This window comes from Brienomyrus brachyistius, chromosome 15 (assembly GCF_023856365.1).
Source record: "Brienomyrus brachyistius isolate T26 chromosome 15, BBRACH_0.4, whole genome shotgun sequence".
In the NCBI taxonomy this organism is placed as follows: domain Eukaryota; kingdom Metazoa; phylum Chordata; class Actinopteri; order Osteoglossiformes; family Mormyridae; genus Brienomyrus; species Brienomyrus brachyistius.
This window is the reverse complement of record NC_064547.1, coordinates 6,349,253-6,375,134: the sequence shown is the minus strand read 5'-3', so window position 1 is coordinate 6,375,134 and position 25,882 is coordinate 6,349,253. Positions and strand designations below refer to the sequence as shown.

Below are 25,882 nucleotides of genomic sequence, written 5' to 3'. Positions count from 1 at the left end.
TGTTTTCAAATTCTATCCTAGCTCAAAGTGTCTGACACGGATTATCTGGTCACCCTGGTAGTAGGTCACCTTAGTTTGAAGATCAACTTTATTGGTGGGTGTCAGATCACATGCTTTCTGTTCTGCATGCCCAGATGAACCTTGATTACTAAAGGCAGCAATTAAAAGTTTCCTGGAATGTACCGATGATACTCCTGGGTCTCTTAGCAGTGAAGTTTCTGGCTATTTTATAGGGACTGGATGCACTGCAAGCCTCCAGAAAACAAGCATGGATTCCTGCCTTAAACTGTATCTGTATATTACAGTAAAAGAGAAACAAAGATACACTGTTTAGTCACGAACACCGGATGAATATTATACCCAATGAATTAATAGTTCGGAGGCCAAATTACTAGCTGTTTAGGTGCCTGCTGAAGAACATTCCAGAGGGTGCAACCTTTATATTAGTTTGGTGAACAATGGCTGACATTTGTATGAATGTGCATGCATGCTGGAAGCAGAAATGTACAAAAATGCTGGGGCTGCACTCTGGGCCACTGGCAGGGACCCCCCCATACATTTTCGGCGTGAATCAGGCAGAGAGACAGGCAGCACTAGTAGCAATCTGGAACTTCCTTTAACTTAGCCATGCAAAATTAGTTATGACTCTTCTAAACATGACCCCCACCATCAAACGCGCGCACACACACACACCCACACACACACACACACACACACACACACACAAACGCGCAGCAGTGGGTTGGCATGACTTATTGAAATGTCCTTCAGTGGTGATGAAACCGACGTAAGCCTGAGGTATTGCGCAAAGCAAAACTACCCTACTACTTAAGCACCTTGTCTTGACAGTAATGAAATGCAGATTGAACCATTAAGGGCACTGCGAAGCTGCAGGCCATTTGCCTAACTTCCGCTCTCCAGCTTCAGCTCTTTGCACAACTCGTGCACAGTGTTACTCCATCATTGACATGACCGGTCACCGGTGTTGAAAGTGCAAGTCTCGCTGGGACTGTAATGAGCCAATGAAGGTGATGATTTCCTTTATTGTTTGGCTGCAAAGACAAGGGATGCATTTCAGCATCCTAACATGTGCTGGTAATGAAAAGCAAAATTCTGCGTTTATCCTGTACACGTCGTAACTCTCCAAGAATATTTTATTTCACCGTTTAATGCAGAAAATAAAAAATCCTTGTTCTGAGGGGAAAATTATCTCCGTTAACTCATTGAAAACATATGGCAGTTTGTATTATGCAATAGTTTTTAACGATTCATGTGGTTAAACTCCTCTCTTGCTTTCAAGCAGAACATATTTTGCTGTCAATTCAAATAACCTTTCGATGAATACTTAAAACCGGGGAGGGGCGAGATCAGGAGACAGACCTTCCCTGCTCAGGGGGAGTCAATAGAGTCGTGAAAGTAAGTTCGCTCTGTGTGTAAGCGAGAGATCAGGAGCAAAGCAACAAGTCTCAGAGGTTTACCAACTGCTTGTTTAAATTAGACAGCAATCTGTGTATTTTCAGTGCCATAAAAACAAACAAAGACTTATATGTCTTTATTTCGGGCTCTTGTGGCCCAGAGTTCATGCATTCTCCTTAAGACGTTTCGCCGCTGGGGACGTCACGTTACAAGCATTGTGTCTCCTGTTGGATTTGTGCCGATGAAAACAGAACAACGGACCATGTGATGTAGAATAGGACACAATGACCCCGTCCGAAAAACCCTAAATCTATTACTGTTTTGTTTCTGGTTCCCTCTGGACATCTCAGAGCAGAACGTGAGCTTGTTAATCGCAGAAAGAAGCGGCTGACTCAGTAACAGCCAGCAAGTCAATGCGGAGTCAGATCTCTATCAGCTGCCGGGACGCTTTAGGTACCGCAGACATGTCAAGTGAATTTCATCATGGCTGAGTGACGCGAAAACAACACAATTAGCAAAAGAGCAACAACAATAGATGGCTGAGATATAAGGAGAGCATCAGACTGGCTTTGTGGTGATCCTGCGCATGGCCTCTCTGATGGTATCAGCCTCGAAGGGAACCAGTCAGCATCTCTGGCTGTAAGTCCATTTAGCAGATAGCATAATAGCAGATTAGCATAATGGTTTGAGGAAATTGACTCCATATGCCCAGACAAGTTCATTACATGGTAATTTTTCCTCTTTCAATGAGGCTCTGCTCTTTCCGCTTGATATTTTTATTAGTTAAAAACTAATCTGTGATCCATCAAATGAAAGAAAATAAGAAGTACATGATCTTTGTACAAGAAACCATTTATGTAATTTATATTGTCCTGCTTAAAATGATTCTGTTTTTAATAAGCTTGTTTTCCTAAGAATGAGAAATTCAGTCCTGATGATCAGTACTGATTCTTCTTTTGAGAAAATAAGCACCAAAGGAAGAAATTCAACTGATTTGTGATGATAAAAGATGCTCTGATGTTTAGTTGCGTAAACATAAAACAATAATGCCAGTCTATTTTTGGAGAGTATGGCACATAAAAATGTACTTGCGGACAGAACGCTTGAGTATACTGCAAGTCTTCGAATGCATATTTCAGTACATATCTGTAAAGTCTTTTTGGACTTTCAATTAAAAGAAACGTGAGCTACACTGGTTAGCAACTAGCCTTCCATTGCTTCTCGTGAACTTATGATGGCCTGCTATTGCGTATTAACATTTATTGTGCTACTACCTGAGCTGGGTATTTGTGGGCGGGGCTTGATAGCTTAGCACACACACGCAAACGGTGCCTTTTTACTTGCTGTAACCACCAGACTTGTTACAGACCACACAAGGGGAGGGACACAAGGTTCATGGCTGTCCCGGTGGGCAAGCCCAGGAAATAAAATCTGCCCTCATTTTCTCTAGAAAACACTTAATTGGGACAATTAAAGTTTGCCCAACTTCCGAAAACTCATTATCTTTTTTTTTTTCCCTCTTTTTTGAAAAAGTTCTCATCACCGCTCTTCAAGGCATACAGGAATCTCAGCCCAGACTTCTCAATGCTACATCCAAGAATTCAAATCCGCCCCCCCCGCCCCCACCCCACCTGATCCACACATTAGGTGACACTAATGCACGCAACTGCTTTAGCAAACAAATAAAGGCAGCAGATTTCCTTCCTGAGTGACTAATTGCTGGGCACAGATTTTAATGTTTTTTTACCATTAGGTAGTTGATCATTACCACACAATTTTGCAACTGTTAGGCCGCTTGTCAGATTTTGCTCCAACACTTCAGTTCGCCGTGACCAATCAGAAGATGTTGTCCTGTGCTACACTAACATTTATCGTTACAATGGTTTTCTGAGGTTTCCTTTTTCTTTTCTATCATTACAAAAGTCCTTGGTCTGCAGATACCAAAATTCTCCAATGCTTTCACAATTGTCAGTGAAAGAGGAAAGAATCCAGTCCAGCATCTACTGGAATATTTATGGTACATGGTGGATATGACTTGTGTAACTAAACCAATTGCATCATTCCAGATTTTAAACGGTGTGTATCAGCTTTTAAAATTTAGCCTCATTACGGTCAATAGTATTTTTCTCAATTCTTGCTGCATTTCTGAAACTTGTAACATTTCACAATTTTACTAGAAGTAACAACGTAGTACAAAATGTAAAAAAAATATGTTGCTGACAGTACACAGTGGACTCAGCATGGAGAAACAATATTGCTCTTTGAATGTAAGGCTAAATAATGGGCTGGTGTACATTATATAAAAATTTGTCCTTTCACATTATAACTCACACTGCATACAAAGAAGGGTTACTGTTAAAATGCCTTTGCAGCATGACTAGTTCATGCAACGGGCACCCAAAACCTAACATAGAAGGGCTAGCAAATGGACCTTTAACGCTTCAAGTTTAATTGGTCAGAGATGAAGGCGCATTTTCTGTTATAGGGAGTGTATCTCAATCGGCGAAACTAGCACAGACTGGCGTTTATTATACCCCACATGGCAGTGAAAGATTCCTGAGATTTCACACTCAAATTACAAGCCCTTCCATACAGCCTCGGGCACTGCCTCTGTTGAGGAATTCAATATCATTTCCATTGTGATTCAGTGGCCTGCATTGGAATGAAACACCGAAAGATCCATGTGGGTTGTTTCCTGAAGAGATACTGTGTTACCACACAGCAGCACTTACCTTAATGCCAAGCTGTCCTCGATTCAAAAAGAATTACAATTATTTGCAAAAAATTAATTGCCATATCCTTACCGTATTCTGGAGGTCAAATTCGATTTGTATGAGATCGTATGTACATACTGTGTAATGAATAGCGTGTGGACAGGAGGCTACCCGCTCTATGTACCGATTTGTTAGCTGCGTGAGAAACAAAAATGCCACTAAAACGGGCTGTTAACAGAATTTTGTAGCACCGTGGAAAAAACAGCATCTTAACTTGTTTGTTTATTAACACCAACATATCTATGAGCCAGCACACCATTAATATGAAACACTTGGAAAGGCCAAGTGCGGAAATCTGTTTCAGTCAATTGCTCCGTGAATGTAATTTTTTATGAAAAAATACTTACATTACTTAAAAGAAAATTAATACGGCGTATTTACTGAATGCAGTGTTTTATTGCGTCCCTGTTGCCATCGAGAAAACGTTTAATTCCGTTTCTCGCTTAATAAATGTCTGCTCTTTTTGCAGAATACAAACAGCGACCCAAAGTTAAACCAGATGCTGGCGCAGTCAGGGAGTGCCAAGAAGGAAAACAAGTCAGGAATTTCATACAGGAAAGGGACTGAAGGCCTCATCCGTCTGCACCTCACCCACCTAAATCACAGCAGCTTTTGATGGGATCTAAGGGAAAACGGGCTGTCGGTGTCTCCTCCCGCCGGTGCCCCAGCCATTAACGCCCCGTGAAATCAGACGCATCCACCTACATGCACGGAAGCTGCCGTGCAAACTGCGGGACTGACGCGCCTGCAAAGCGGGGCGGCTGCGGAGCGCTGGCGCAGCTCCAGCTGGCTGCCTGTCAGACCCTGCTTTACGTTACACTAACTTCCTGCGCTTGTGCGGGCACGAATTCCCTGAACGCGGATCGGGAGACGGAGCTCCACCTTCACATATAAGTTGTACTAACAGGTGCAGCGATACATATATATTTTCCATGCTGGGAATAATAATAATAATAATCATCATCATCAGAGGCGTCATTAGGCCTTTTTAAAAATGTATTTAAAATACTTGTACCCCCCCCCCCCAAATAAATTGTTACATTTTATAGTATTCTATAGTATATATATTAATATATAGTATTTTTTGGCTTAAATCACAAATAGCTTTTGATATATAATAATAATAATAATAATAATAATGATGCTGATGATGGTGGTGATAATAATAACTATTATTAATAATTTTTATTATTATTGTTATTATTATAGAAAACCATACAGCTCTGTTGATCATAGGAATACAGCATGTTTCGGATAGTGCACCAATAATTTTGGCCTGTAAAGGGGGGGGGGGGGGGGGGGGAGGTCATTGCATGTTTCCAAAAGTCCCTGAGTGATGGGACCCCCAAAAATTTGGTGTATAATATGATTGGTCAGAATTGGGGGCCTCGTATGACATGTTAAATGGGGCCCAAGATCTCTAGTACGTCCGCTGATGACATGATTTGACACGATCCTCGAAGTTAATTCAATGTTGGAATAATCTTTTCCCACTGTGTCAATCAGCATTTATGGTGTCTCACCTAGCAGGTATCGTTAATGAAGAGCCTCCTTAACTACACCTTCTCTTGTGTTTCTCTGTAATTTACCACAGAATGCTTTGTGATTAATTTGATGTCAGTGGATTTCTTGCCTGGGGAAATCCACAGGAATCAATGCATTACACTGAAAATGCACGCAATATAACAGAGATGTTGTGTTTTGTAAATACAGACAGTTATATGCTTGAAAGACACAGACGTAAATGACCGAGATCAATTTTTATGTTGAGATAACATATAAGTACAAAAATATAAAAATAAGTAAATACATTCATAAATTGTAAATCTTACAATAGATACATAAGTCTTGCAGCTTGGCTTTACAAGCACATATACTGTAAGATGTGGATTTAGATAAAAATACATATGAAGGATGTAAATACCATGACAGTAATACTGTCACTCAACAATACAACTGATTATCAGAAAAGTCAATAAATCAATAGATAATATTCATAAAGCATTGCTTGCATTCATCAAATACATTTACAGATACAATAAGTAGCATTGACTTTGGGTAACGTCTAGGAACAGGAGAGAAATTTTCATTTTTACACTTAAAATTTTAAATCCCACACAACAATGTGTACTGTACTAACAAAACAGGTCAACAGACTATTGGGATCAATTAAAAGCAAATTGAATAAGTGGCCACATAAAATGCAGCGTCTGAGCCTCACGAAATCGACCGCCAGCATCGAGGGGTTTGCATCACGCAGTCATTTGACTGGAATCTTGATTTCAGCAAAAACAGCTGCTCTCATTAACAGTCTTGGCTTTTGCGGTTTGTGCTTGTGTAAAACTTTGATTTATTTTCCTGCTTAAACATAAAAGGATGAAGGGGTTTTATTTACTTTCAGACTAAACAGAGATCGCCGTGTTAGAAAGCTCATACTTCGTCTGCTCCGCACGGCCTCCAAAAAAAGACATCGCTTCTGTTCTGAATGAATTTTGCTCCTCTTGATTCTTTATTTATTTATTAAATTGTAATTTTGTTTTTCTGATGAAAAGCCTCTAAATATATAAACCATTTTAGACTGGACAAAAATTCAGCTGAAGTATATTACAGAGGAACCTTTTTATGAAGCAAAGTCTTACACGCAACAGGGGTAAAATAAAAACAAAGTAAAGGTCATAATTCAGAGCGGGACTAGTACCGGAAACGTAAACTAAGACCAAAAAAAAAAAAAATCAATAAATATATCTCAGAAGGCTGATGATAGCTCTGTGTGGTTTGTTTACATGAAAAAATATAAATAAAACAAATTTCATACTTTTCCTCCAATAAATATCAGTAATGCTTATTTACAATATGCACAATTCCCTCCCGGTAAAAGCTATTGCTAACTTTTCTCTTTAAAAAAAACCTGCCTTCCAAAAGTTTTTGGCAGACCCAGTGAAGAACGAACCCCTGTTACAAAACACAATGCATGCATCTAAAAGGAATTATATTACTTTAGCCTGAAGAACAATGTGTAAATGTGTTACTCAAAAATAAATGCTCTCCGCAGCCACTTCCTCTACATCATATGTATCACGCTCTAAATAGAAGGCACTACAAGAGAGTATGACGTCTCAGAAAGGTTTAGTTTAATTCAGAGATTAAAATGAAAGGCAAATTATATTTTTTTGCCTTGTCAGATCCATCTTCTCGAATGGAAAGCTTTTCTACAGGGCGTTTTCCGCGTTCTCCAAAGTGTGCTTGGGAACATCTGAAGGACAAAACACGGGATACAAGTCAACCAAAAAAAGCAAAAAGTCACAACGTGAGAGAACTCTGTCGTCCCATATTCACTGTGGCCTGACTGGTGAGGATGGAGGAGATGGATGAGAGGGAGTGTGTGACCTTGGGGGTTAAGGCCTCTGTGCTTGTGATTGGTAGGTTGCTAGTCACATCCTGTGCTCGGGATGAGCATTCGCATCATTGTTGGGCCCTTGAGCAGGGCCCTTGACCCCGAGAAAAAGCTCCAGGGAAAAACAGTTGTATTTGTTCTCTAAGGCGGAGCATTGGTCTTACTTTTGCAGTGAGGAGGGGGTTCAGGTCTTATTTGTCCAGTGAGGAGGGGAGCTGGTCTTGTTTATACAGTGAGGATGGGTAAAATCTTATTTGTACAGTGTGGGAGGTGGTCTTTTTTGTACAGTCGGGGGGGGGGGGGGGGGGAGTCTGGTCTTATTTGTATAGTGAAGGGTCTTATTTATCCAATGCAGAGGGAAGCTGGTCTTATTTGTGCGGTGAGGACAGGGTCATGTCTCATTTGTACAGTGGGGGGCAGGGGGGGTCTGCTGTTATTTGTACAAAGAAAGGGGTCTGATTTTATTTGTACAGTGCAGGGGGCATCTGGTCTTATTTATGCAGTGTAGAGCGTTGGTCTTATTTGGGCTGTGAGGAAAGGAGGTTGGTCTTATTTGGGCTGTGAGGAGAGGAGGTTGGTCTTATTTGGGCTGTGAGGAGAGGAGGTTGGTCTTATTTGGGCTGTGAGGAGAGGAGGTTGGTCTTATTTGGGCTGTGAGGAGAGGAGGTTGGTCTTATTTGGGCTGTGAGGAGAGGAGGTTGGTCTTATTTGGGCTGTGAGGAGAGGAGGTTGGTCTTATTTGTGCGCTGGCGAGGGCGGTTGCTCTTGTCTGTGCGGTGAAGAGAGCGGGTGGGTCGTTTTTGTGCACTGAGGAAGTGGGTGGTCTTACTTATGCAGCGGCCATAGTGACGCACGCCTATCGAGCGACCCAGGAAGCAGGTGGCTCGGCGCAGGTGGCACGCGCTGGGGTAGGTGATGTTGTCATTGCCGCAGATGGACTGCTCGGCCGCCATGGGCAGGGGACAGGGGGCAGTGCGGCACATTACGCAGTGGGCGCTGTTGGTCTGGTCCGTCACGCAGGTGTGGGTGCCGGGACACACCACGTTGGAGCAGGATTCTGGAAAGAAAGAATGTCACATGACCAGCATCCACGATAGGAACTTATACTCATGGCAGTCTGCTTACAAACGAGTGCATTTTAGCATGGTGCTAAAATCCCGCCTTACTTTTACACTCTCCCTGGTACATGACCTCCAGGTCTGGCTGGCCCTTGCACCGGGCCAGGAGAAGGGCGCACTCGTCACGGTAGGAGTTGCCGTCGCTTCCGCAGACGGGCTGTTTGCGGGTGAAGCTGGAACAGTCAGGTGAGCACATGCACTGTGGCCTACCAGCCTTCATCCTGCACTCCTTCCCCGGGCCACAGTCCACGCCCTCGCAGTTCACTGCAGGGGAAAACGGAAGGACATGCTGGTGTGTGCGTGTGTGTGTGGGTTGGGAGGGGTTCAGACCCCAGCCAACTGACGCAGTCAAACCTTCCAGCATCACATGACCACGGTCGAGGGGCCCGAGTCATCGCCTATCATAAACAAGTTATGACTTACTCCTCAGTAATTGTGGCCTGTAATTTGAACATCTGCATGCATTGTCTTCCAGGAAATGTTGAAACCACCTTTCAAGGGAATCCACTTTTCCCACACCCGGAAGAGCGACTGTAATGCACTTCGGAACAAGCCACTTCTGAAAACGCACCGTATGATCTTTAGCTCGTTATTCTCATTCTCAAACTTTGTACTGAAAATCATAACAGTTCAACAGCTGGATAAGTAGCTGTAACGAAAGCGGAAGCAGAAGACGGAGTTCATAGATGATTGTTTAAAGAATCTGTGGAGCCATGAATCCGAAGCAGATGAGTAGTGGACTTGCAATGTAAACTCACAAAGGAATTGGCAGTTCTAACTGTGACGTGAACTTGCTCCACCGTACAAAGGTCAGTGGTGAGAGGAGTGGTCACAAGAAGGTGGTGAGAGGACATAGAGGTGAACCCGACCACCAGAACTCCCTGGGCACAAATGTCAGGCATGATTTACGCTTCCAGCTATTGGGCCCCTGAGGATCTGCCTGCCCCACAGAGTAAAACAGGCATTTTTTATGCATCACAGACAGTGGTTGACAAATCATGCTTAGTAATGATGATGACAGTATCATGCAGCCAGATGATGGTGCTGTGAGGAGCGAATGGAATGAATAGAAACAAAAGAAGAAGAATGATTATATGCAGGTGATAGAAAATATGAAAAGAACTGTATTTATTAGAGGTTATATGTGTAAAGACTGTATTGTGGGAGGAAGGATGATGAACCAGGTCAGGGGAAAGTGAAGCAGCCACCATTGATTAATTTCACCTGTATCTTATTACCAATCATAAGAGACTGACTTCAGTGTCTCTCTCGGAACACATGCCCACACATTGATGTCCAGGTCCGCACTGCACTGTATCTCTCCCCAAACTACGTCTCCTGTTTACCCCCCTTGACCTGAAGTTAAACCCCATCTCCTGCCCCTGTCTCCCTGTCACATCACTCAGCTCCCCCTCCATCCCGGACACCTCTTACTGTTGTCATCGTGCAGCATTGCCCTTAGTAAGGAACTGACTCAGACGTAAATTGTAGCACTCCTGAAGTGACTAAACCCTTGTAGCCTTTGACTCAACGACACGAATGATACACATAGTTCTGACGCCCTTGTCCACATATGCGGTCTTGGATGTAGAGGAGCTGGGAAGATCATCTCGCCTGGCCCACGTGTGCCGGGGAATGATTCATCAGACGATGCATTTACAGTGGGTAATGCAACTGTTTACAATGGGACGTAGAGACATTTTGTGAGTGTTGAATGAGAATGAGACTGTAAGGCGGGCCAAACATTGAATGCTTCGGTGTACTAACACAGCCATTAAAGTCACAGCCTATAACCGATGTAAAGCTGGGATTGATATGTGAAAACCATAACTCAGCTAACACAGCAGGCATCCGAAAACTGAATTTAAAGCACTTCCACACATGACCACGTCGATGTGAAGGAGCGATGCTACCTCCATTCCCAGGACCCACTAGGGCTGTTTTAATATCCTGTTATTCTCCATTTCAACAGCTTAAATCACCAAATCAACTTCAGTCTGCACTTCACACAAGAGTAAGAGATCTCCTCGTCCCAGGGGAAGCCAGGGAGACTCATTTTCATTTTCCTTTTGTCAGATCTACTGGCAGCAAGTCACAATTTATCCGTCTTTGAATGGATTTAACATATAGAAAATTACAGGTCAAATGATCAACATCAGTCAAAGCGTAGGAATGCTTTGAAGCACTTAACAGCAACGGCAAACATATGAGAAATATTACGGGGTGCTACCTGTGAGGTCCAGTGTATTCATATACTTTTATGATGTAAGAAAAGTGCAGCCAGTTAAATCTGCAACCTTACGTTTCTGTCTTTTTCAAATGGCCAAGACTCATGGCAATCTTCTGCATTATGAGGAACAGACCTCTGGGCATGTGGCAGGGATTTTTGTTTCCTGCGGTAAACTGGAATTCATTCTTTTCTTGCAGAGCGGACGTTTTGGCCAGCTCTCCAACAAACACTGGGAAATAATTCATGTGGAAGCATTAGATGATGGTGAAGGAGATTTGGTGTCTGTTTCACCTCAAGAAGCCTTTTTTTATCAGATGCAACATACTAGAAACCATTAGGCAAGCATAGTCATTTACATGATGGTCATACAATTACAATTGCAATTAATCTGGATAATTAATTTCTTTACCATGCAGCATATATGTTCATTCCTTAAATACAATGCATAATTATAATTACATTTATACAATGGGTATATCTAATGAAGATAGTGGAGATGTTTCAAATGTATTTCTAAAAGTGATTTTCACCCTTTATGACTGCAACAATGTTGCAAAGTAGGAAGTGGCCAGTCTGATTAATCTAAAACCAAATTCAATGATAAGGTTCCTTCATCATTTTGTGTTAAGCAAAAGTATTTATTCAAATCATTGGGTTAACACAATTTCACCCAAACATCACACATATGTGATCCCACAGCAGAAGTGAACTGCTCAGAATTGTATATTGCATTAGGGAATCTTATTTTAAGCTGTCAGTAAGATTTCTGTATTATCTGAATTATTTCTCCAGGGAGTCCAGAAACATGCATTCACAAACGTCATATTGAAATTATAATGCAATTTATTTAATAAATTATACTAATAGCAACTTAATTTCAGGAGGACTTAGACACGTGCAGTGGATATAAACTGAACCTCCTTAAGGACCCTGAAGAAAACGGTTACTGAGATCCTTAAATAGCCGCCGCTGACAATTTCACTTAATTCCATCTGAACAATTTGACCAAAAAGCAGTTTCATTTCTGCGGTTCTGTGATGTTTTTATTTTATCTCGGTGAAATAATATAGGAAAACCACATCTCTGTTCTTTCATTTCCTCTGAGATGAAACCCCACGACGTATGCATTTTTTTATTAACCTTTATTAAGTTTATTAGAAGTAATGTGTATGTTCTTGTAAGAAATGTTCAAAAGCAATGACTTATTATTCTCAAACGTGAACTTCAAAATTTAAGGATTCTCCACATTTGAGTTCAAAAAATCTCTCACTCTTCCTAGTGACCAATACATGAAATGTAAATGCTTCGAAAGCCTTTAATGAAAACACACCATATCCTTGACTAAACCCCGATACCTAGCTCCGACTTCTAATAGCGAATTCGACATAAAACAGCTGGATTGAATTAGATTAGCATCTGTCTTTGAGCCTCGGCCGATATTTGAAATAATGAAAATGATTTTCACCAAGGCACTGTGTAGACTGCTGGTTCTCGACGCGCTCCACGTGTTTTACAGGTTGACTTAAGCGCCGTAAGGTAGTTGTTTATTGATATGTGCAGGGACATAATACTGGATGCTTAAATTGCTGCATGCATAATATTTTAAGCCGCAATTAAGATGACAGTTGTTAGCTTTCGCATCTCCTCCAGAGCACCTAGTCAAGCAGTTTTATAAAACAGCAACTTCTGTCAGCAGCGAGGATGTGCGACGTGTGACATGAGATCAGATCAGGTGGCGCAGTCTGGTTTACCTTTGCAGGCTTTGCAGGACACGATTCCTAAGAAGCCCAGCAGGCTGACCTCGTTGATGGGCAGGCTGGTGTTGGACCAGGCGGTGTCCAGGCGTCCACTAGAGCAGCACTCCTCGTAGCTGACCCCTCTCATCAGCACCATGTCGCAGCGAGGCTCCTGACTCTGCTGGAGCCAGCATGTCCCAGCTACCCACAAGCGACATGGCATTAAACCGAGTCCGTCACGCGTTCAACCCTCTACGCTGCTCTCACGGGAGTCTTCAAATGTGCCCCGAATATACTTCATTCGCAGTCTCTAAATCTATTAATGACCACAAAATAACATAATTTTGCCAGAAGTTAAGCAAAAACAGCCTCATGTTATAAATGAGTAGCACAATAAATACATCGTTTTGAGATAAAAAAATATTACTATTATTTGTATTTAATCGCACGTCAAATGATAACATGTAAGAACGTTATATAATTGTTTAATTGTAATTGAAATTAAGTAAAACCTGTAAGAAATTCAAAAACAGCACAAAAATCCTAAACCTCGTTGTTATACTCAATTTAAAAATATGGCCGAAAGTTCACGTTACTTAGGTAGATTTTTACATGTAATATCTGAATGTTCTTTAGTAGTAAAGTTCATATGAAATAATATCAGACCAAAAGATTTGTTGTAAATCTTACCTTTAAATTAATATGACTATATAACATATTTACTGGTTATTATGAAAAGCATAAAGAGCATGTTTTCATACAAATCAGAAGAAACTCAACTTTAAGGGGTCGTACCTAGAAATCTGTTTAAAATACGAACACAAAGAAGTTTATGCCAACACAAGAATTATTTGTCATGAGACTACGTAACTCATGTAATAGACGCTGACTACAGTGGTACAGTGGTTACACACAATGTAGTGTTTTCAGAATCTACACCCATAAAACACACTAAACAATAACTGCAAAACTGTTAAGAGCAGACAGTTTAAAACAGAAACCGTTCTCACCATATGCAGGATATCTTCCAAAGATTTCCCACAAAGAAACGATTACCAGAACGTTAATTGTAATTAAAAGGCACATTGTGATACAAAAAGTTAAAAACGATTTTTAAAAAGTACTTGGCAGTAAAACGCGTCCCGTCTAGAAAAAAAGAAAAAGTTCCGATGACAAAATAAGTAGCTTATCTCCGCAGCAGCCTTGAAGTCAATGAATGTCTTGTAAGTGATCCCGGTCCGCCTCTTTATAAATATTTTGGCTAGACTGAATTATGCTGCTGGGATGGGCGATGCTCTCAGCCAGTTGTAACGCTGGGACGGATAGCTTTTTGATGTCTGAGTCAATTTCCAGAGGCTGAAGTAACCGTTCATTTTACAGTCGACATGGAAGCAAAACCAGTCATACCTGCAGACCTACTTGTTCTGAATGGTCTGGACCCCAATAGGCCTACTCAACACACAAAAATCTTTATAGTTTCTCCATATCGACAACAATTACAGGTAACTGGAAAATATCCAAGTTTCACCCCGTATTGTCTCCACAAAAAAAGTTAATGACTTGCTGGCATACAAAAGGGTTGGTGGATCGTTGCCTGTAGAGCCAAAAGCCAAGGGAATGCATTTCCGTTTTTAAATGTACTCTAATTTCACCCCAAGGTCATGAAAACAATACCTTTTATACTAGTTGGCGCCTTTAATTATTACATGTTAAGATGTATTTTTAACATTAAGAAAATTAAGCTATTTCCTATTCTACAGTACATTGTATTGACAATCGAGGGACATTCACAAAGTAGGATTGACAGGCAAAGAAAATGTTTAAAGTGCATATATGTATATATATAAGGCTAATAACATGATTATTGGGTTTTGTCTATCTAATGATAAAAAGAGTATCCCTATATAAATAAGGATGATCGTGCGGGTTAGTCATGTTTATACCTGTTCTGTTTAGTCAAATGCTAAATGTTAACGCCAGATAAGGAAATACTGATACGTCGTATTTAGATACAAATAAAAAATAACAAATGTAAAGATTCAGTGTTTCATTTACTAATCAAAAAATACGAAACGACTGCTCTAATTCGGATTTTAATGAACAATAGATTTAGTGACAGCTTCCTACTGGTGTGTGAGGATGTCATTTTTTATTAACTTTTGATTATCTTCTCACTTTTCTGCAGTATCTTCAGTAATCACGTGTGTACTTGAACTTCTGGGTCAGGGGTTGTTATCGAGTCATGCCGAACGAGGGTGGACCTGTACAGTAAACGATTTTTCATCATTACTGTCTGTTGTGGGACACAGCGCGAGGCTTTCTAAACTTCCCACAGGACAGGAGACTGCCTCCTACTGGGCCGCTTTGGCATCGCTTTGAGAAATGTGTTCCATCCCGAATTCGTATGCAGTCAAAGAATACGCAGGGCTATATTTAATGTATTTTCCACATGCCTGTCAGTGATTTTCAGGAGATAATGTAAAACCCAAGTAGGCGAATACAGGGACGGATTACGGACCGGGCCAGCGGGGCTGCTGCCCAGGGGCCCTTGGGGTGCAGGGGGCCCATGGGGCCCCTAGCCCAAAACAATTTGCAACGCTTATCAACAATATATTTTCGTTTGTCTATTTTATAGGGCCTACATTCTTTGATCCTCTGCCTACAAGGGCCCCTGATCCTATAGGGAGGGCGTTTGGCTGCCAAGGGCCCTTGAATTGTGGTGGTTGCGGTGGTGGTGCTGGTGGTGGTTTTGCACTGGGGCCACACAACCCATAATCCATCCCTGGGCGAATATAGTATTAAGTAGCGTACACACGTCCAGTGATTCGACTCTTGTCTGATGATTTATTTCTTTTCGCATTTCTACAGTGAAACCTATGCTTGCCACAGCTCGAAAGTTAAAGCATTTAGTGTGTGGAATCTGCCACCTTTCATTACAAATGATTTTGGCTAGATATTAAATGACTTGGAAATGAAACGTCATGCCGTTGTTCGAGCTAAACCCATGGAGTGGGTTCATTGGTTGCTTTTAATCTATCTGGCAGATTCTGAAATGCCTTTTATTGAGATTATTTATCGGATGGGATACCCTGGCTGGAGACTTTCCTGTATATTACGCATTAGCACTAGTATATAACTGTAATTGCACAGTTACACAACCTTAATGTAATGGCACAACCTTACAGTCAACGCCCTAGTCCCATTTCCAAATTGTAGTGGAAAAACAAAGAGATCCAGCATCATTCGCTTTACATCTTGTCTGGTATGACAGTAGGAAAATGTTTGAGTTTAACGTTTGCCAATGATCTTGGGTCTTTCCCATTCGAACATGAACTTCATCGCAGTATTAACCCTAAATGGAGCATTTGCGGATGAAATGCTGCATTTATATTAATGCCCCTAGGTTGAAGTACAAGCCGCCATTGACACTTTCCAATTATGTCAAGTACTTAATAAGTATTTGTTTTTGTATCTTTATCTTGTTTCATTCTCCCGATATCTATCCGGCCCTCGCAGCGTTTCCTTATACATGTTGCATTTAGACAATTTTTACGGCTCGTTTATTTTGTTCGCGGCAAAATGAACATAATCCGCCTTTTTCAGAAGATAATGAACCATTTCCTAACAAATGGAGGGAAACGGTGATTCTGACCATGATAAGCAGTTGAAAGATTGATGAATGGAGGAAAGAGGCATGTAGTTAGCGGTTTATGCCAGTTATCAATAAACAGGCTTTGTGATGCTGCCTGGCCTGGAGGTGGAGCGGAGGTGAATTCCAGCTGGAGAAAACTTTGTAGGTAAAAAAAAAGTTTGTATGTACATGGTTTGTTGAGTTCAATGCAACACAATGTGCTGATTGCCTCGCTTTGTAAATGGCTTTGGAAAAAAATATTTTTGGAAAAAAATGTTTTCTAAATAAAGAGAGTGTAGCCTAAAATATATGAAAATATTGTGCCTCTTGCTTTGAATTGAGTTTGTTTTAATTTAGGCCTGTACTTTTTTGTCCTGCTAGCCTTCTTTGGGTCTGATGGCCATCAAATAGGCGAACTGAGGAAGTCGCCATGCCTGGCCTGAGAACAACCATCTGCTGCAGGTGTCTCTTATTTTCAAGTGATCTGGCAACCATTTAATTCCCTTTGCCGCTAAATGAATCTGATGGGTCTGTCTGGTGATCATTCGCCCATCTGGCCAGCCTTCTTTGTTAAAGAATTATGCTTTAGTGGAGAACTTACATGACAGGAAAACACATGATGCGCACAGCACACTTCAAGGCCAGTGGGAAAAGCTGTAATCAGCATCTGCGTTCTTTCTTGTGTGGGATGTTAGGAAGCTCTGCCAATGTTCTGTCAATCCCTCGCCCTGTCTGTGGTGTGAATGCAGCCCTTTGATCAAGTTAAAACTGAGGGTGGCACTCCTAATCCATATGAATATATTTGGTGCCTTGGTCGTTGTCTTCCGTCGCTTGAATAAATCCCCAGAGCACAGATGGAATACTGGGAGAGACAGGAGAATTGTGGGTGGACTGCAGTGGTAGTGAGCTGCCTGCATCTTGGTTCCTGTAAATTCCATTATTACACCACGCAGCAAAATATCTAAAGCAACAAATTTAGTTATACAATAAAATATCTGGGAACAGTCTTTTAACTGTAATATTTCAAGTCAATAAATAGATGTGCTCTGGTGTTTGTGGGTTTAGCAAACAAATATTTTATAATTAAATTAATATTTAATAATATCGCTTTAACATAAGGGTACAATATCATGAAGTATTTTCCCGGTAGCGCCCCCTAGCGATAATACATATTAAAAATACAGCATTATGCAGTGAGTCAGAATTATTTTGAATTTTTAGTTATGTTGACCACATAGCTATGTTTTCTGAACTTGCTGAAGTCGAGAACACTGTTAATCATATATTCATTTGGGTTTTCCCAAAGATATAACCAGGGACGAATTGTCACTTGATTCTTTTTTAGTCGCGCAAATTTTAAGGTAGCTTATATATTAAACTTGTTTTTATTCAATTAATTACTTTTTATTATTGTTAAATTTAAGAATTAACATTTCATTTTTGTAGAACTCCCCCCACAAACGGCTGCCAAATGGACTGGAAAATCTGACATTTAGCGTTGGGAATTTTCTGGTGATTGAGTGACTTTTGTCCTTTTTAGGCCTCCGTACGCACTCCGTGTCGGTTTTGTCTGCGTTACGGTGGGTCTGAAGATGGCGGAAGCTCCCTTACAGCCTAGCCGGTTTTTCTGTCATCGATGTTCGGCTGAAATCAGCCCTCGTCTGCCGGTAAGTATTGTGGACAAGGCGCTGAAGTAACGTATCCGTTGAAAGACATGTAAATTGTTGATGAATTGCCATTAAGGCCCTTGGTTTGGCTGCTACGTGGTGGTCTGCCTTAGCAGTTAGCCTTACTCTTTGCTCAGCTGTGTTAGATTGCTAGCTAGCTGACAGGCGAGGCCTCTTTTTGATATTCACAAGCTGTCCGTGCTGGTAGTTGGTGGTCCCACGGACTTTTGTACATTTGGACTTTAGTACGATTCACGGCTCACACCCCCCAAAGAAAATATTAATATCCATGAGGTGCCTTTAATATAATGCTGTCTACCAACTACAGCTAAGCTGGCTAACCGGTCATATCGAACCAAAATCGGTATCACAGAAAATGACGAGGGAGACCAGATACCTGGTTTGCTGGTCATCTGCGCTTTGGGGTTTCTTTAGCTTAAAGATGAACTGTTGATACATATTTTTTAATTTATCGGATGGTACCGCACACTGTATTTCGCCCTTTACTGCTAAACCAAACGAAACTACATTCCACATTGCACCTCGTGAATGGGATTTGGCTGTGTCAGCCACTTACGCCTGTGATTGTCGCTTTTTATTTAATAGCTAGCTAGCTGGTTAACCTGAGCCTTTAATTCCAGTTTTCTAGTAATCTTTGAAATTGCTGTGCGCAGTGATGGCTGTTATGTAAACTGTAAAATAAATAAACGGCCGGACCGCTTAATGTAACACGTGTCAAAGGAGATTGTCTCCGGTGTGTAATTGTTTTTGATGTGCAGCGCTTGTGGTCCACATGTGGTGTTTTATGCGTCGTTATATGTCTAAATTTGGTTGCCACGTGAGATTTGATGAAGGTGATGTTTATCTCTGTCTCACAAACAGGGTTTCGTGTTTTGTATTGCGATTATGCTCGTTTTGTTGCAGTAACGTGGATGCATTACACGAGTATATTTGTAATAAAATATCAAAACACTTGCGGTATATTATTTTTTAGTAAATTAATACTGTAATTGACAGGAGTGATTTGAAATGCTTCTGGTCTGGAATGTTATCTTTCAATCTAGAATTATCTAACCACTATGTAACATGTAAGTAATGCCCAGTCCATTCATTTAGTTTACAAGTTAATGTTCCATTTCAGGTCCCTCTGCTTACCACCAAGTTCTAGAAAATTTCGTGTGTAATGTAATTTGTTTTTGTGCAAATAAAACTTAAGGGTTTAACTATCCCCCAGTAATATACCCTAAGTAGCATATGGTCATATGAAAATGTATGCGTTTCTTATTTCAGTTGCTAGTGACTTTAACTGTCCTCACCAATTGTTACCTACCATTTAATTTTGTTTTATGGGTATTCGAATGGCAGGCAGGTGTATTAAATTTTTTTTAAATTGTAACAGATTATTCTGATAAGTGTCTGTATGTCTTGGTTTGCAGGATTATACTTGTCCACGGTGTGAATCTGGCTTTATTGAAGAATTACCAGAGGACAGAAGGTATTTGACATAAGGGGGTTTGACGCTGGTTTTCGATTTAAACTAATTCCTCCTCTTGAATGTGTATGCCGTTAAATAAAAGAAAATTAATGTTTGTGTGTGTTTCCTTTCCTGCAAACTTGTCTAATGTCCGTTAGCATGTTACCACACGTGTGATATAAAGGGCAGATGCTTTTTCAGCATTTTCTCATTTTCCGGATCTTTCCGAACTTTTTCCCAGCAGTAGCCTATATAGCACACTAGGTTGTTCGCCTGCTTTGTGAGCCATAGTCTCAATTCTGAATTAACTCCCTTTTATGTCTCTGTTTCTGGCCAGTGCTGAAAATGGGTCCACGTCCGCCGCCTCTGGCAGCGATCAGAACCAGCATCCTTTCGAGGTTTGGGAGCAGTTTTTTTTCTTTTTCATTCAAGAAATTAATAAAACATTGAGAACCCGATGGCTTTATAAAAATCATGGTAGCAGTTTATTTCTGAATGTGCAGAGTAAAAGTTCACGTTCACATGTTGAGAAGACCGTAAAGTATGGAGTATTTTAAATTATCCAGAAGCCTCCTGATAAGTTCAGCTCACATTCTGGGAAAGATTGCAAGCGGGGGAAAACTGTGAGCCGTGGGGGGGTGGGCCTCTGAGGGCTGCATGTTTGTAATTGCCTCTCTTCTTCTCTTCCCATTTCTCAGAATTTGGACCAGCACTTGTTTACATTCCCCCCGGGGTATGGGCAGTTTGCTCTAGGGGTTTTTGACGAGAGCTTTGACTTCGGCGCAGGACTACCGTCTGAGGATAACCGAGAGGCAGAAAACCGGAGGGAGCGGGAACTGGCATCACGGCAGCGTTATGGAGCCAGACAGCCAAGAGGGCGGCACGTGCTTCGGAGGCAGGCGGGCAGGCCTGAAGGTGTGCCTACTCTCGAGGGGTAAGCCATCCCTGTAGGAACCGGCCTCATCATTAAACGGCTTCTAGCGGAGATGATGATATTGAGTCAGCCTCTGTTAATTATCTATTAGCTGTAATCCCTTTATATCCAAATGTCTAAGGCTTCTGGGCCTGCGATCAGAAGGTTGTGGGTTAGAATCCCGGTAGAATAGCCACTAGGGCGGTAACGGTACATGTGCGCGTCGCGTGCCATCTGGTTACATCATTTTTTGTTCGGTGCGCACAATGAAATGAATGAATACATTGCTTGACATGAACGGAAGCTAAGTTCACAAATACATGGAAAAGTCATTATGCCGATTGTGGCTGTGAGTTGGTTACGGCAAATGCTGGTCATGATCAGTCGTCATCAGCAGTGGTGGGACATTTTGGTTTCCTAATACATTACGCCAGAGAGAAAGTAATTGATAAGACTAAGACTGTATGTCGGCTCCGTTATACCAAACTTGGAAACACATTAGACATGCTAACTCATTTGAGACAACAGCATTTACGTATGTGCACAGCTGGAGTGATGCGAGTCGACTCGGTGAGTCTTTCTGTGGCATCTAAGGCTCTCTTGCCAGACTATTCAGGCCAGGCTAAAAACCAATAACTACAGCTATAGGGTCGTTTTTCATTACAGATATGTGACCACATTTGGTATTAGAGAACATGGGATTTAGTTCATTATGATTACTATGCTGTCATATTTTTGAATTTTTATTTTTTCTACATATTAATTTTTACAATGTTTAAGTAAATGTCACAGACGTGTTGAGGCTGGGTTTGAACCGGCAACCTTGTGATTACAGGCACACAGGCTTAACCCACAGAGCCACACGCTGCCCCTATGTTAGCAGCACATTGTGTAACGTCATGCAGATTCAGGTCAACAGCTTCAGTTAATGTTCCCATCAAACACCAGAATAGGGAAGAAAGATGATTGAAGTAACATTGAACGTGGCGTGGTTGTTGGTGCCAGATGAGCAGGAATGAGTATGTCAGAAACTGCTGATCTACTGGGATTTTCATGCCCAGCCTTTTCGGAAACATCAAATAAGCTGTGGTTGTCTGGTTGAAAATGCCTTGTAGATGGCACAGTGCAGTGATGAATAGCTGGACTGGTTCAAACTGATGGGAAAGCAATGGTAACTCAAATAACGACTTGCAACCAAGGCAGAAGAGCATCTCTGAATGCACAACTTGCTGAACCTTGAAACAGATAGACTACAGCAGCCGAAGACTGCACCGGGTGCCACTCCTGTCACCTAAAAACAGGAAACCGTGGCTACAGTGGGCACGGGCTCCCCGAAATTGGACAATGGATAACGGGAAAAATATTGTGTGGTCAGATGAGTCTCGATTTCTGGTAGGGTCAGAATTTGGCGTAAAGAACATGAAAGCATGGATCCATCCGATTAAGTCTATTCTGAAGGCAAAATGGGGTCCAACCCAATAGGAGCAAGGTGTACCTAATAAAATGACCATTGCGCTTATGTGCATGTCTTAGAGCAAAGCACGACTGGATATGTGAAAAGAACCATTCCAGTGCACTTGTCGTATTTTTGCAAACGGCAAATAAAGCATAATTTTATAACTGCTTTGTGTAATAGGCATGTCAGCATTACACATTGTAACTGCACCGTTCTCTCCCCATACGCAGAATTATCCAGCAGCTAGTGAATGGAATTATCGCGCCAACAGCGATGCCAAACATTGGCATCGGACCGTGGTACGTAAACTGAAAAGGGAGATGCATTATCCTCGTCGGACACTTTCTTTTCTCTGCCCCGTGCCCCTTCGCTCCATTGATCCAGCTGAGTTGTTTCTCTCTCTCACCTTAAGGGGCATGCTTCACTCAAACCCAATGGACTATGCATGGGGAGCCAATGGACTCGATGCTATTATCACACAGGTAAAAACCTTGCAGATCAGGACATCGCAGACCATTAATGGTGCATCTATACCAAGGAACGCAAATCATTCTGGTACAAGCGTATGAGGGGCAACAACAACTGCTTTGAATTTGGGAAGTAGTGGATGATTTCAGTCTCGCACGTCACACTAAACTGGAAATGTTATGCTGTCGCCATTTCCTGTCATATCTGGTTTTTATTCCCTCCCTTCTAAATTTAACATACAGTACGATCTCTAATTCATTTTAAAGGTCACAAGGCAGGGTAGCTGTGAAAACATTAACAGATTGAGTTCTGCTGCCCAGTGTTGTTGTGGACCTTTAGGTATGATAACTGTTCCTATTGGACCCATGGAAGCACAGATCCAACCACTGGAACCTTTTTTTTCCTCCATCTCTCCTAGTTATTAAATCAGTTTGAGAACACTGGACCTCCTCCAGCAGATAGGGAGAAGATTAAAAGTCTCCCAACTGTCCAGATCACAGAGGAGCACGTCGGTGAGTGCATCTGGACATCGTGTTCCTAAAGCTGGACCACAAATGCTCTTCATCTGCATTTTGTTTTATGCGCCATATATTATGTGATGCACATACTACAAAGCATTCCTTTAGCAAAGAACGATGGCCTGTGCATCGCAGATATCTGCTTTTTATAAGCGCGTGTTTACTTGAACCTTTGGAATTCAGTATAGATATATGCTGGGACATGTCTCTGTACCTAATGTATGGTTCAGGAAATTCACAGCTGCTACTCCTGTCTGACTAGCAGCACTATGAGATTGGCCCTTCTCATAGATCGATTAGTATACATCCATCCATCCATCCATCCATCCCTCTTCCAACCTCTTACCCAGTACAGGGTTGCAGGGTTAGTATGCAGTATATTTGTTTAATTGCAATCCTTCTGCACATTTGTGTTTGGACAGCACTGTTTGGTGAAACTTTTCATCTATCTTTAGATATCTTTATTTGTGCATATTTGTTTTAATCCTCCATGTTATGCACAGAACACTTTCGTAACTGGTTCCTAGATACCTCCAGTTTCACATATTTCTGTCCCTGTGACAGTGTACTTGGTAAGTGGCGGTAGGTGGATGTATGGATTCATTCTGGTGGACTGTCTTTACACTCATTCACGGAAACAAAAAATCAATAGGAATTTCAGCCTCTCACTCAAATTTATTTTATTATAATTCCATTAGTATAATCAATATGCTCATGTTGGAAACTGCCAGTGAACATCCATCCATTTCCATACAACAGTGTTTCCCAGTCTGGTCCTTGGGCACCCACAGACTTTGGAACTGGGAGGGAGTAAAAACGTGGACTGGCTGGGGGCCCCCAAGGACTGTACTGGGAAACACTGCCATACTACTTAACCCTTGCAGTGTCACAGTGAGCCTGGATCCTATTTGCCGTCTTTATCAGTTTATCATATTTAAGCATCGAGTTCCTTGATGTGCTTAGAGGAACCTGTATATCGTAAATGCACCTATAACTCATTGTGTAAACAAGTCAGATGGGTCTCTTCTGTTGTTTTCAGTGGATAAATTTTTTTTTTTGCATTTCTATTTTGATCTGAAAGTGGAGAGTGTGATAAATCGCTTCACTTTTTAATGTAATGCGTCCTGGCATGGCCAGACGTTGTATTCCACTGACCATCTCTTAACTCCTGGTCTATTCTCTCGACTAGCTCCTGTGTTTTGAAAGTCTGCGACCGTCGGAGTGTCCAGGACGAATAATTCACTGACTACCATACTTCCCGAATGCAGTATTATTTACATATTTCTGTTCTCTCCCCCCATGTTTTCAGGTTCAGGTTTAGAATGCCCAGTGTGTAAAGAAGATTACAGCTCAGGGGAAAATGTTAGGCAACTCCCGTGCAATCATTTGTTTCACAATGATTGTATAGTACCTTGGCTTGAACAGGTATGCATGTTTCATTCTCTTATTGAACACCGGGGTGGGGGGCTTCCTGATGGTGCCATAGGTCCTGTGTTGCGTTAAACAAGCTGACCAAGGACTGTCTCCTTTATATTCCCCCTCTGCTTCAGCACGACACGTGTCCGGTGTGCAGGAAAAGCTTGAGTGGACAGAACACGGCCACAAATCCACCGGGCCTATCAGGAATGAACTTCTCCTCTTCCTCCTCCTCTTCCTCCTCCAACTCGCCCAGTAACGAGAATTCCACCAATAACTCATAAGACCTTCCGTCTCTCCCTTCTGTCCCTTGCTCCACCAGAAACACGGAGCCCCTTAACCCAGCCAATGAAAATCATCGCAGGGGGCTCCTGTGAGGCAGAGTGGGCTAAATTAAATCCATGCATACCTTCCCCACCCCCTCCCCCCCCTTTACCTTCCTGTTGCTTGTGAAGTAGAGAAACAGTCCCAACTCCCCGGCAGTCAGTGAAACGCAAGCCCCACCCATCGAGTGGCCTGGTCCAAGCCGGGAGAATGGAGGGGTGACCTGAAGCTGGAGGGGCCAGTCAGAACTCGGGAAAGACCATTAGGGAATGAAAAACAACCACGGAAAGAACAGGCCCACCGCCCTGCTTACAGACGTTTTTACACTCTTGCTCCCTGAGTCTGAGGAGTACGCTTGGTTTAAGTGGAATGAGCATATGATTTGTTTTTAGCTACTCCTTTGACTGTACAGGTATCTGTGGTGAAGCGGAAATATGTGTACATACTCGTATTTTTTTAAAAAAAGCATTTTCTATCTGTACAGCCAAAGGACTCGAAAATGTGTGTGAGGAGGGACAGTGATGCTGAGTGTGCATTTCATTAGGGTTTAACTTGCACATTATTTCCTTCTGATGATTTAAGTGAGGGTAGACCCCAATAAGCATTTAGTTTGGGGACATTTTATTTGCGACGTCCAAAAGCGCGCTCTGCCCATCAGAAAACTTGACGTCACATTTAGATTTTTTATTAACAGAGTAACGGTTGTTATCCTGTTAATACGTTTTCAGCCTTATGTTTTGAAAGCAAGTAAAAAATTATGCTGTGTACCTCAGATACATGGAGCAAAGCCAAAACTGATTCAATTTCTAGAAGAAAAAAAGACACCTTGACAGACCCTGTCTGTTTCTTCCCTGGAATCTGACAGCAAACCATAACGAGGAAGCCGAGAAATGGTCTCCGTTTCCCATGAAGTCACTCACACACTCAGCCTTTTCTTACATATTCAGTGAATTTCAGTACAATGCATTTTTAACTTATTCTAAGTTAATGGATTGTTTTGTAAAAATCATAATAAAAACAAAATGGAATCCGAATATATTGCAGATGTTGTAAAAATTTTGGATTGGTAGGGAAGAGGAGAATGTAGACTTGGGGTTTCCCTGTTAACTTTGAACATTGCCAGAGGTATGGTGGGCATGTGTCTGTGTTCATGTGATTAGTCCCATTTATGCATAGTTGTACGTGTTGTTTTTGATGACCAATTCAGTTTTATGTTTTAACTTATTTTATATTTTTTTATTTGCAATATAGACATACAGCCATGTTTATATTGTATTTTATCAGTACATAAAATTTCTTGAAATTTGAATATTCTGCCTTTAAACTATTTTGACTGTAGCTTGCTTC

General features: G+C 41.6%; 2 protein-coding genes across 3 annotated transcripts; one reads left to right on the top strand and one right to left on the bottom strand.

Moving 5' to 3' along the window:
• Positions 1-5,935: 5,935 nt before the first annotated feature.
• On the bottom strand, positions 5,936-14,097 carry LOC125709240 (follistatin-related protein 3-like). 2 transcript variants are annotated; one of them, XM_048977507.1, is made up of 5 exons: positions 13,679-14,097; positions 12,684-12,869; positions 8,751-8,966; positions 8,414-8,641; positions 5,936-7,443 (listed from the first exon to the last, which is right to left on the bottom strand). In XM_048977507.1, the coding sequence occupies exons 1-5, from the start codon at positions 13,752-13,754 to the stop codon at positions 7,400-7,402; spliced, it is 750 nt and encodes a 249-aa protein (XP_048833464.1). In that variant the 5' UTR covers positions 13,755-14,097; the 3' UTR covers positions 5,936-7,399. The 2 variants fall into 2 exon arrangements, with proteins under 2 accessions (XP_048833464.1, XP_048833463.1); XM_048977506.1 differs by lacking the exon at positions 5,936-7,443 and having other exon boundaries at positions 7,454-8,641.
• A 3,760-nt stretch (positions 14,098-17,857) lies between these two features.
• On the top strand, positions 17,858-25,844 carry LOC125708818 (E3 ubiquitin-protein ligase RNF126-like). Its single transcript, XM_048976646.1, has 9 exons — positions 17,858-17,966; positions 19,403-19,461; positions 19,778-19,838; positions 20,139-20,374; positions 22,040-22,108; positions 22,222-22,291; positions 22,696-22,789; positions 24,105-24,220; positions 24,346-25,844. Exons 1-9 carry the CDS (start codon positions 17,892-17,894, stop codon positions 24,493-24,495), a joined length of 930 nt encoding a protein of 309 aa, XP_048832603.1. The 5' UTR covers positions 17,858-17,891; the 3' UTR covers positions 24,496-25,844.
• The last annotated feature ends 38 nt before the right edge of the window (positions 25,845-25,882 follow it).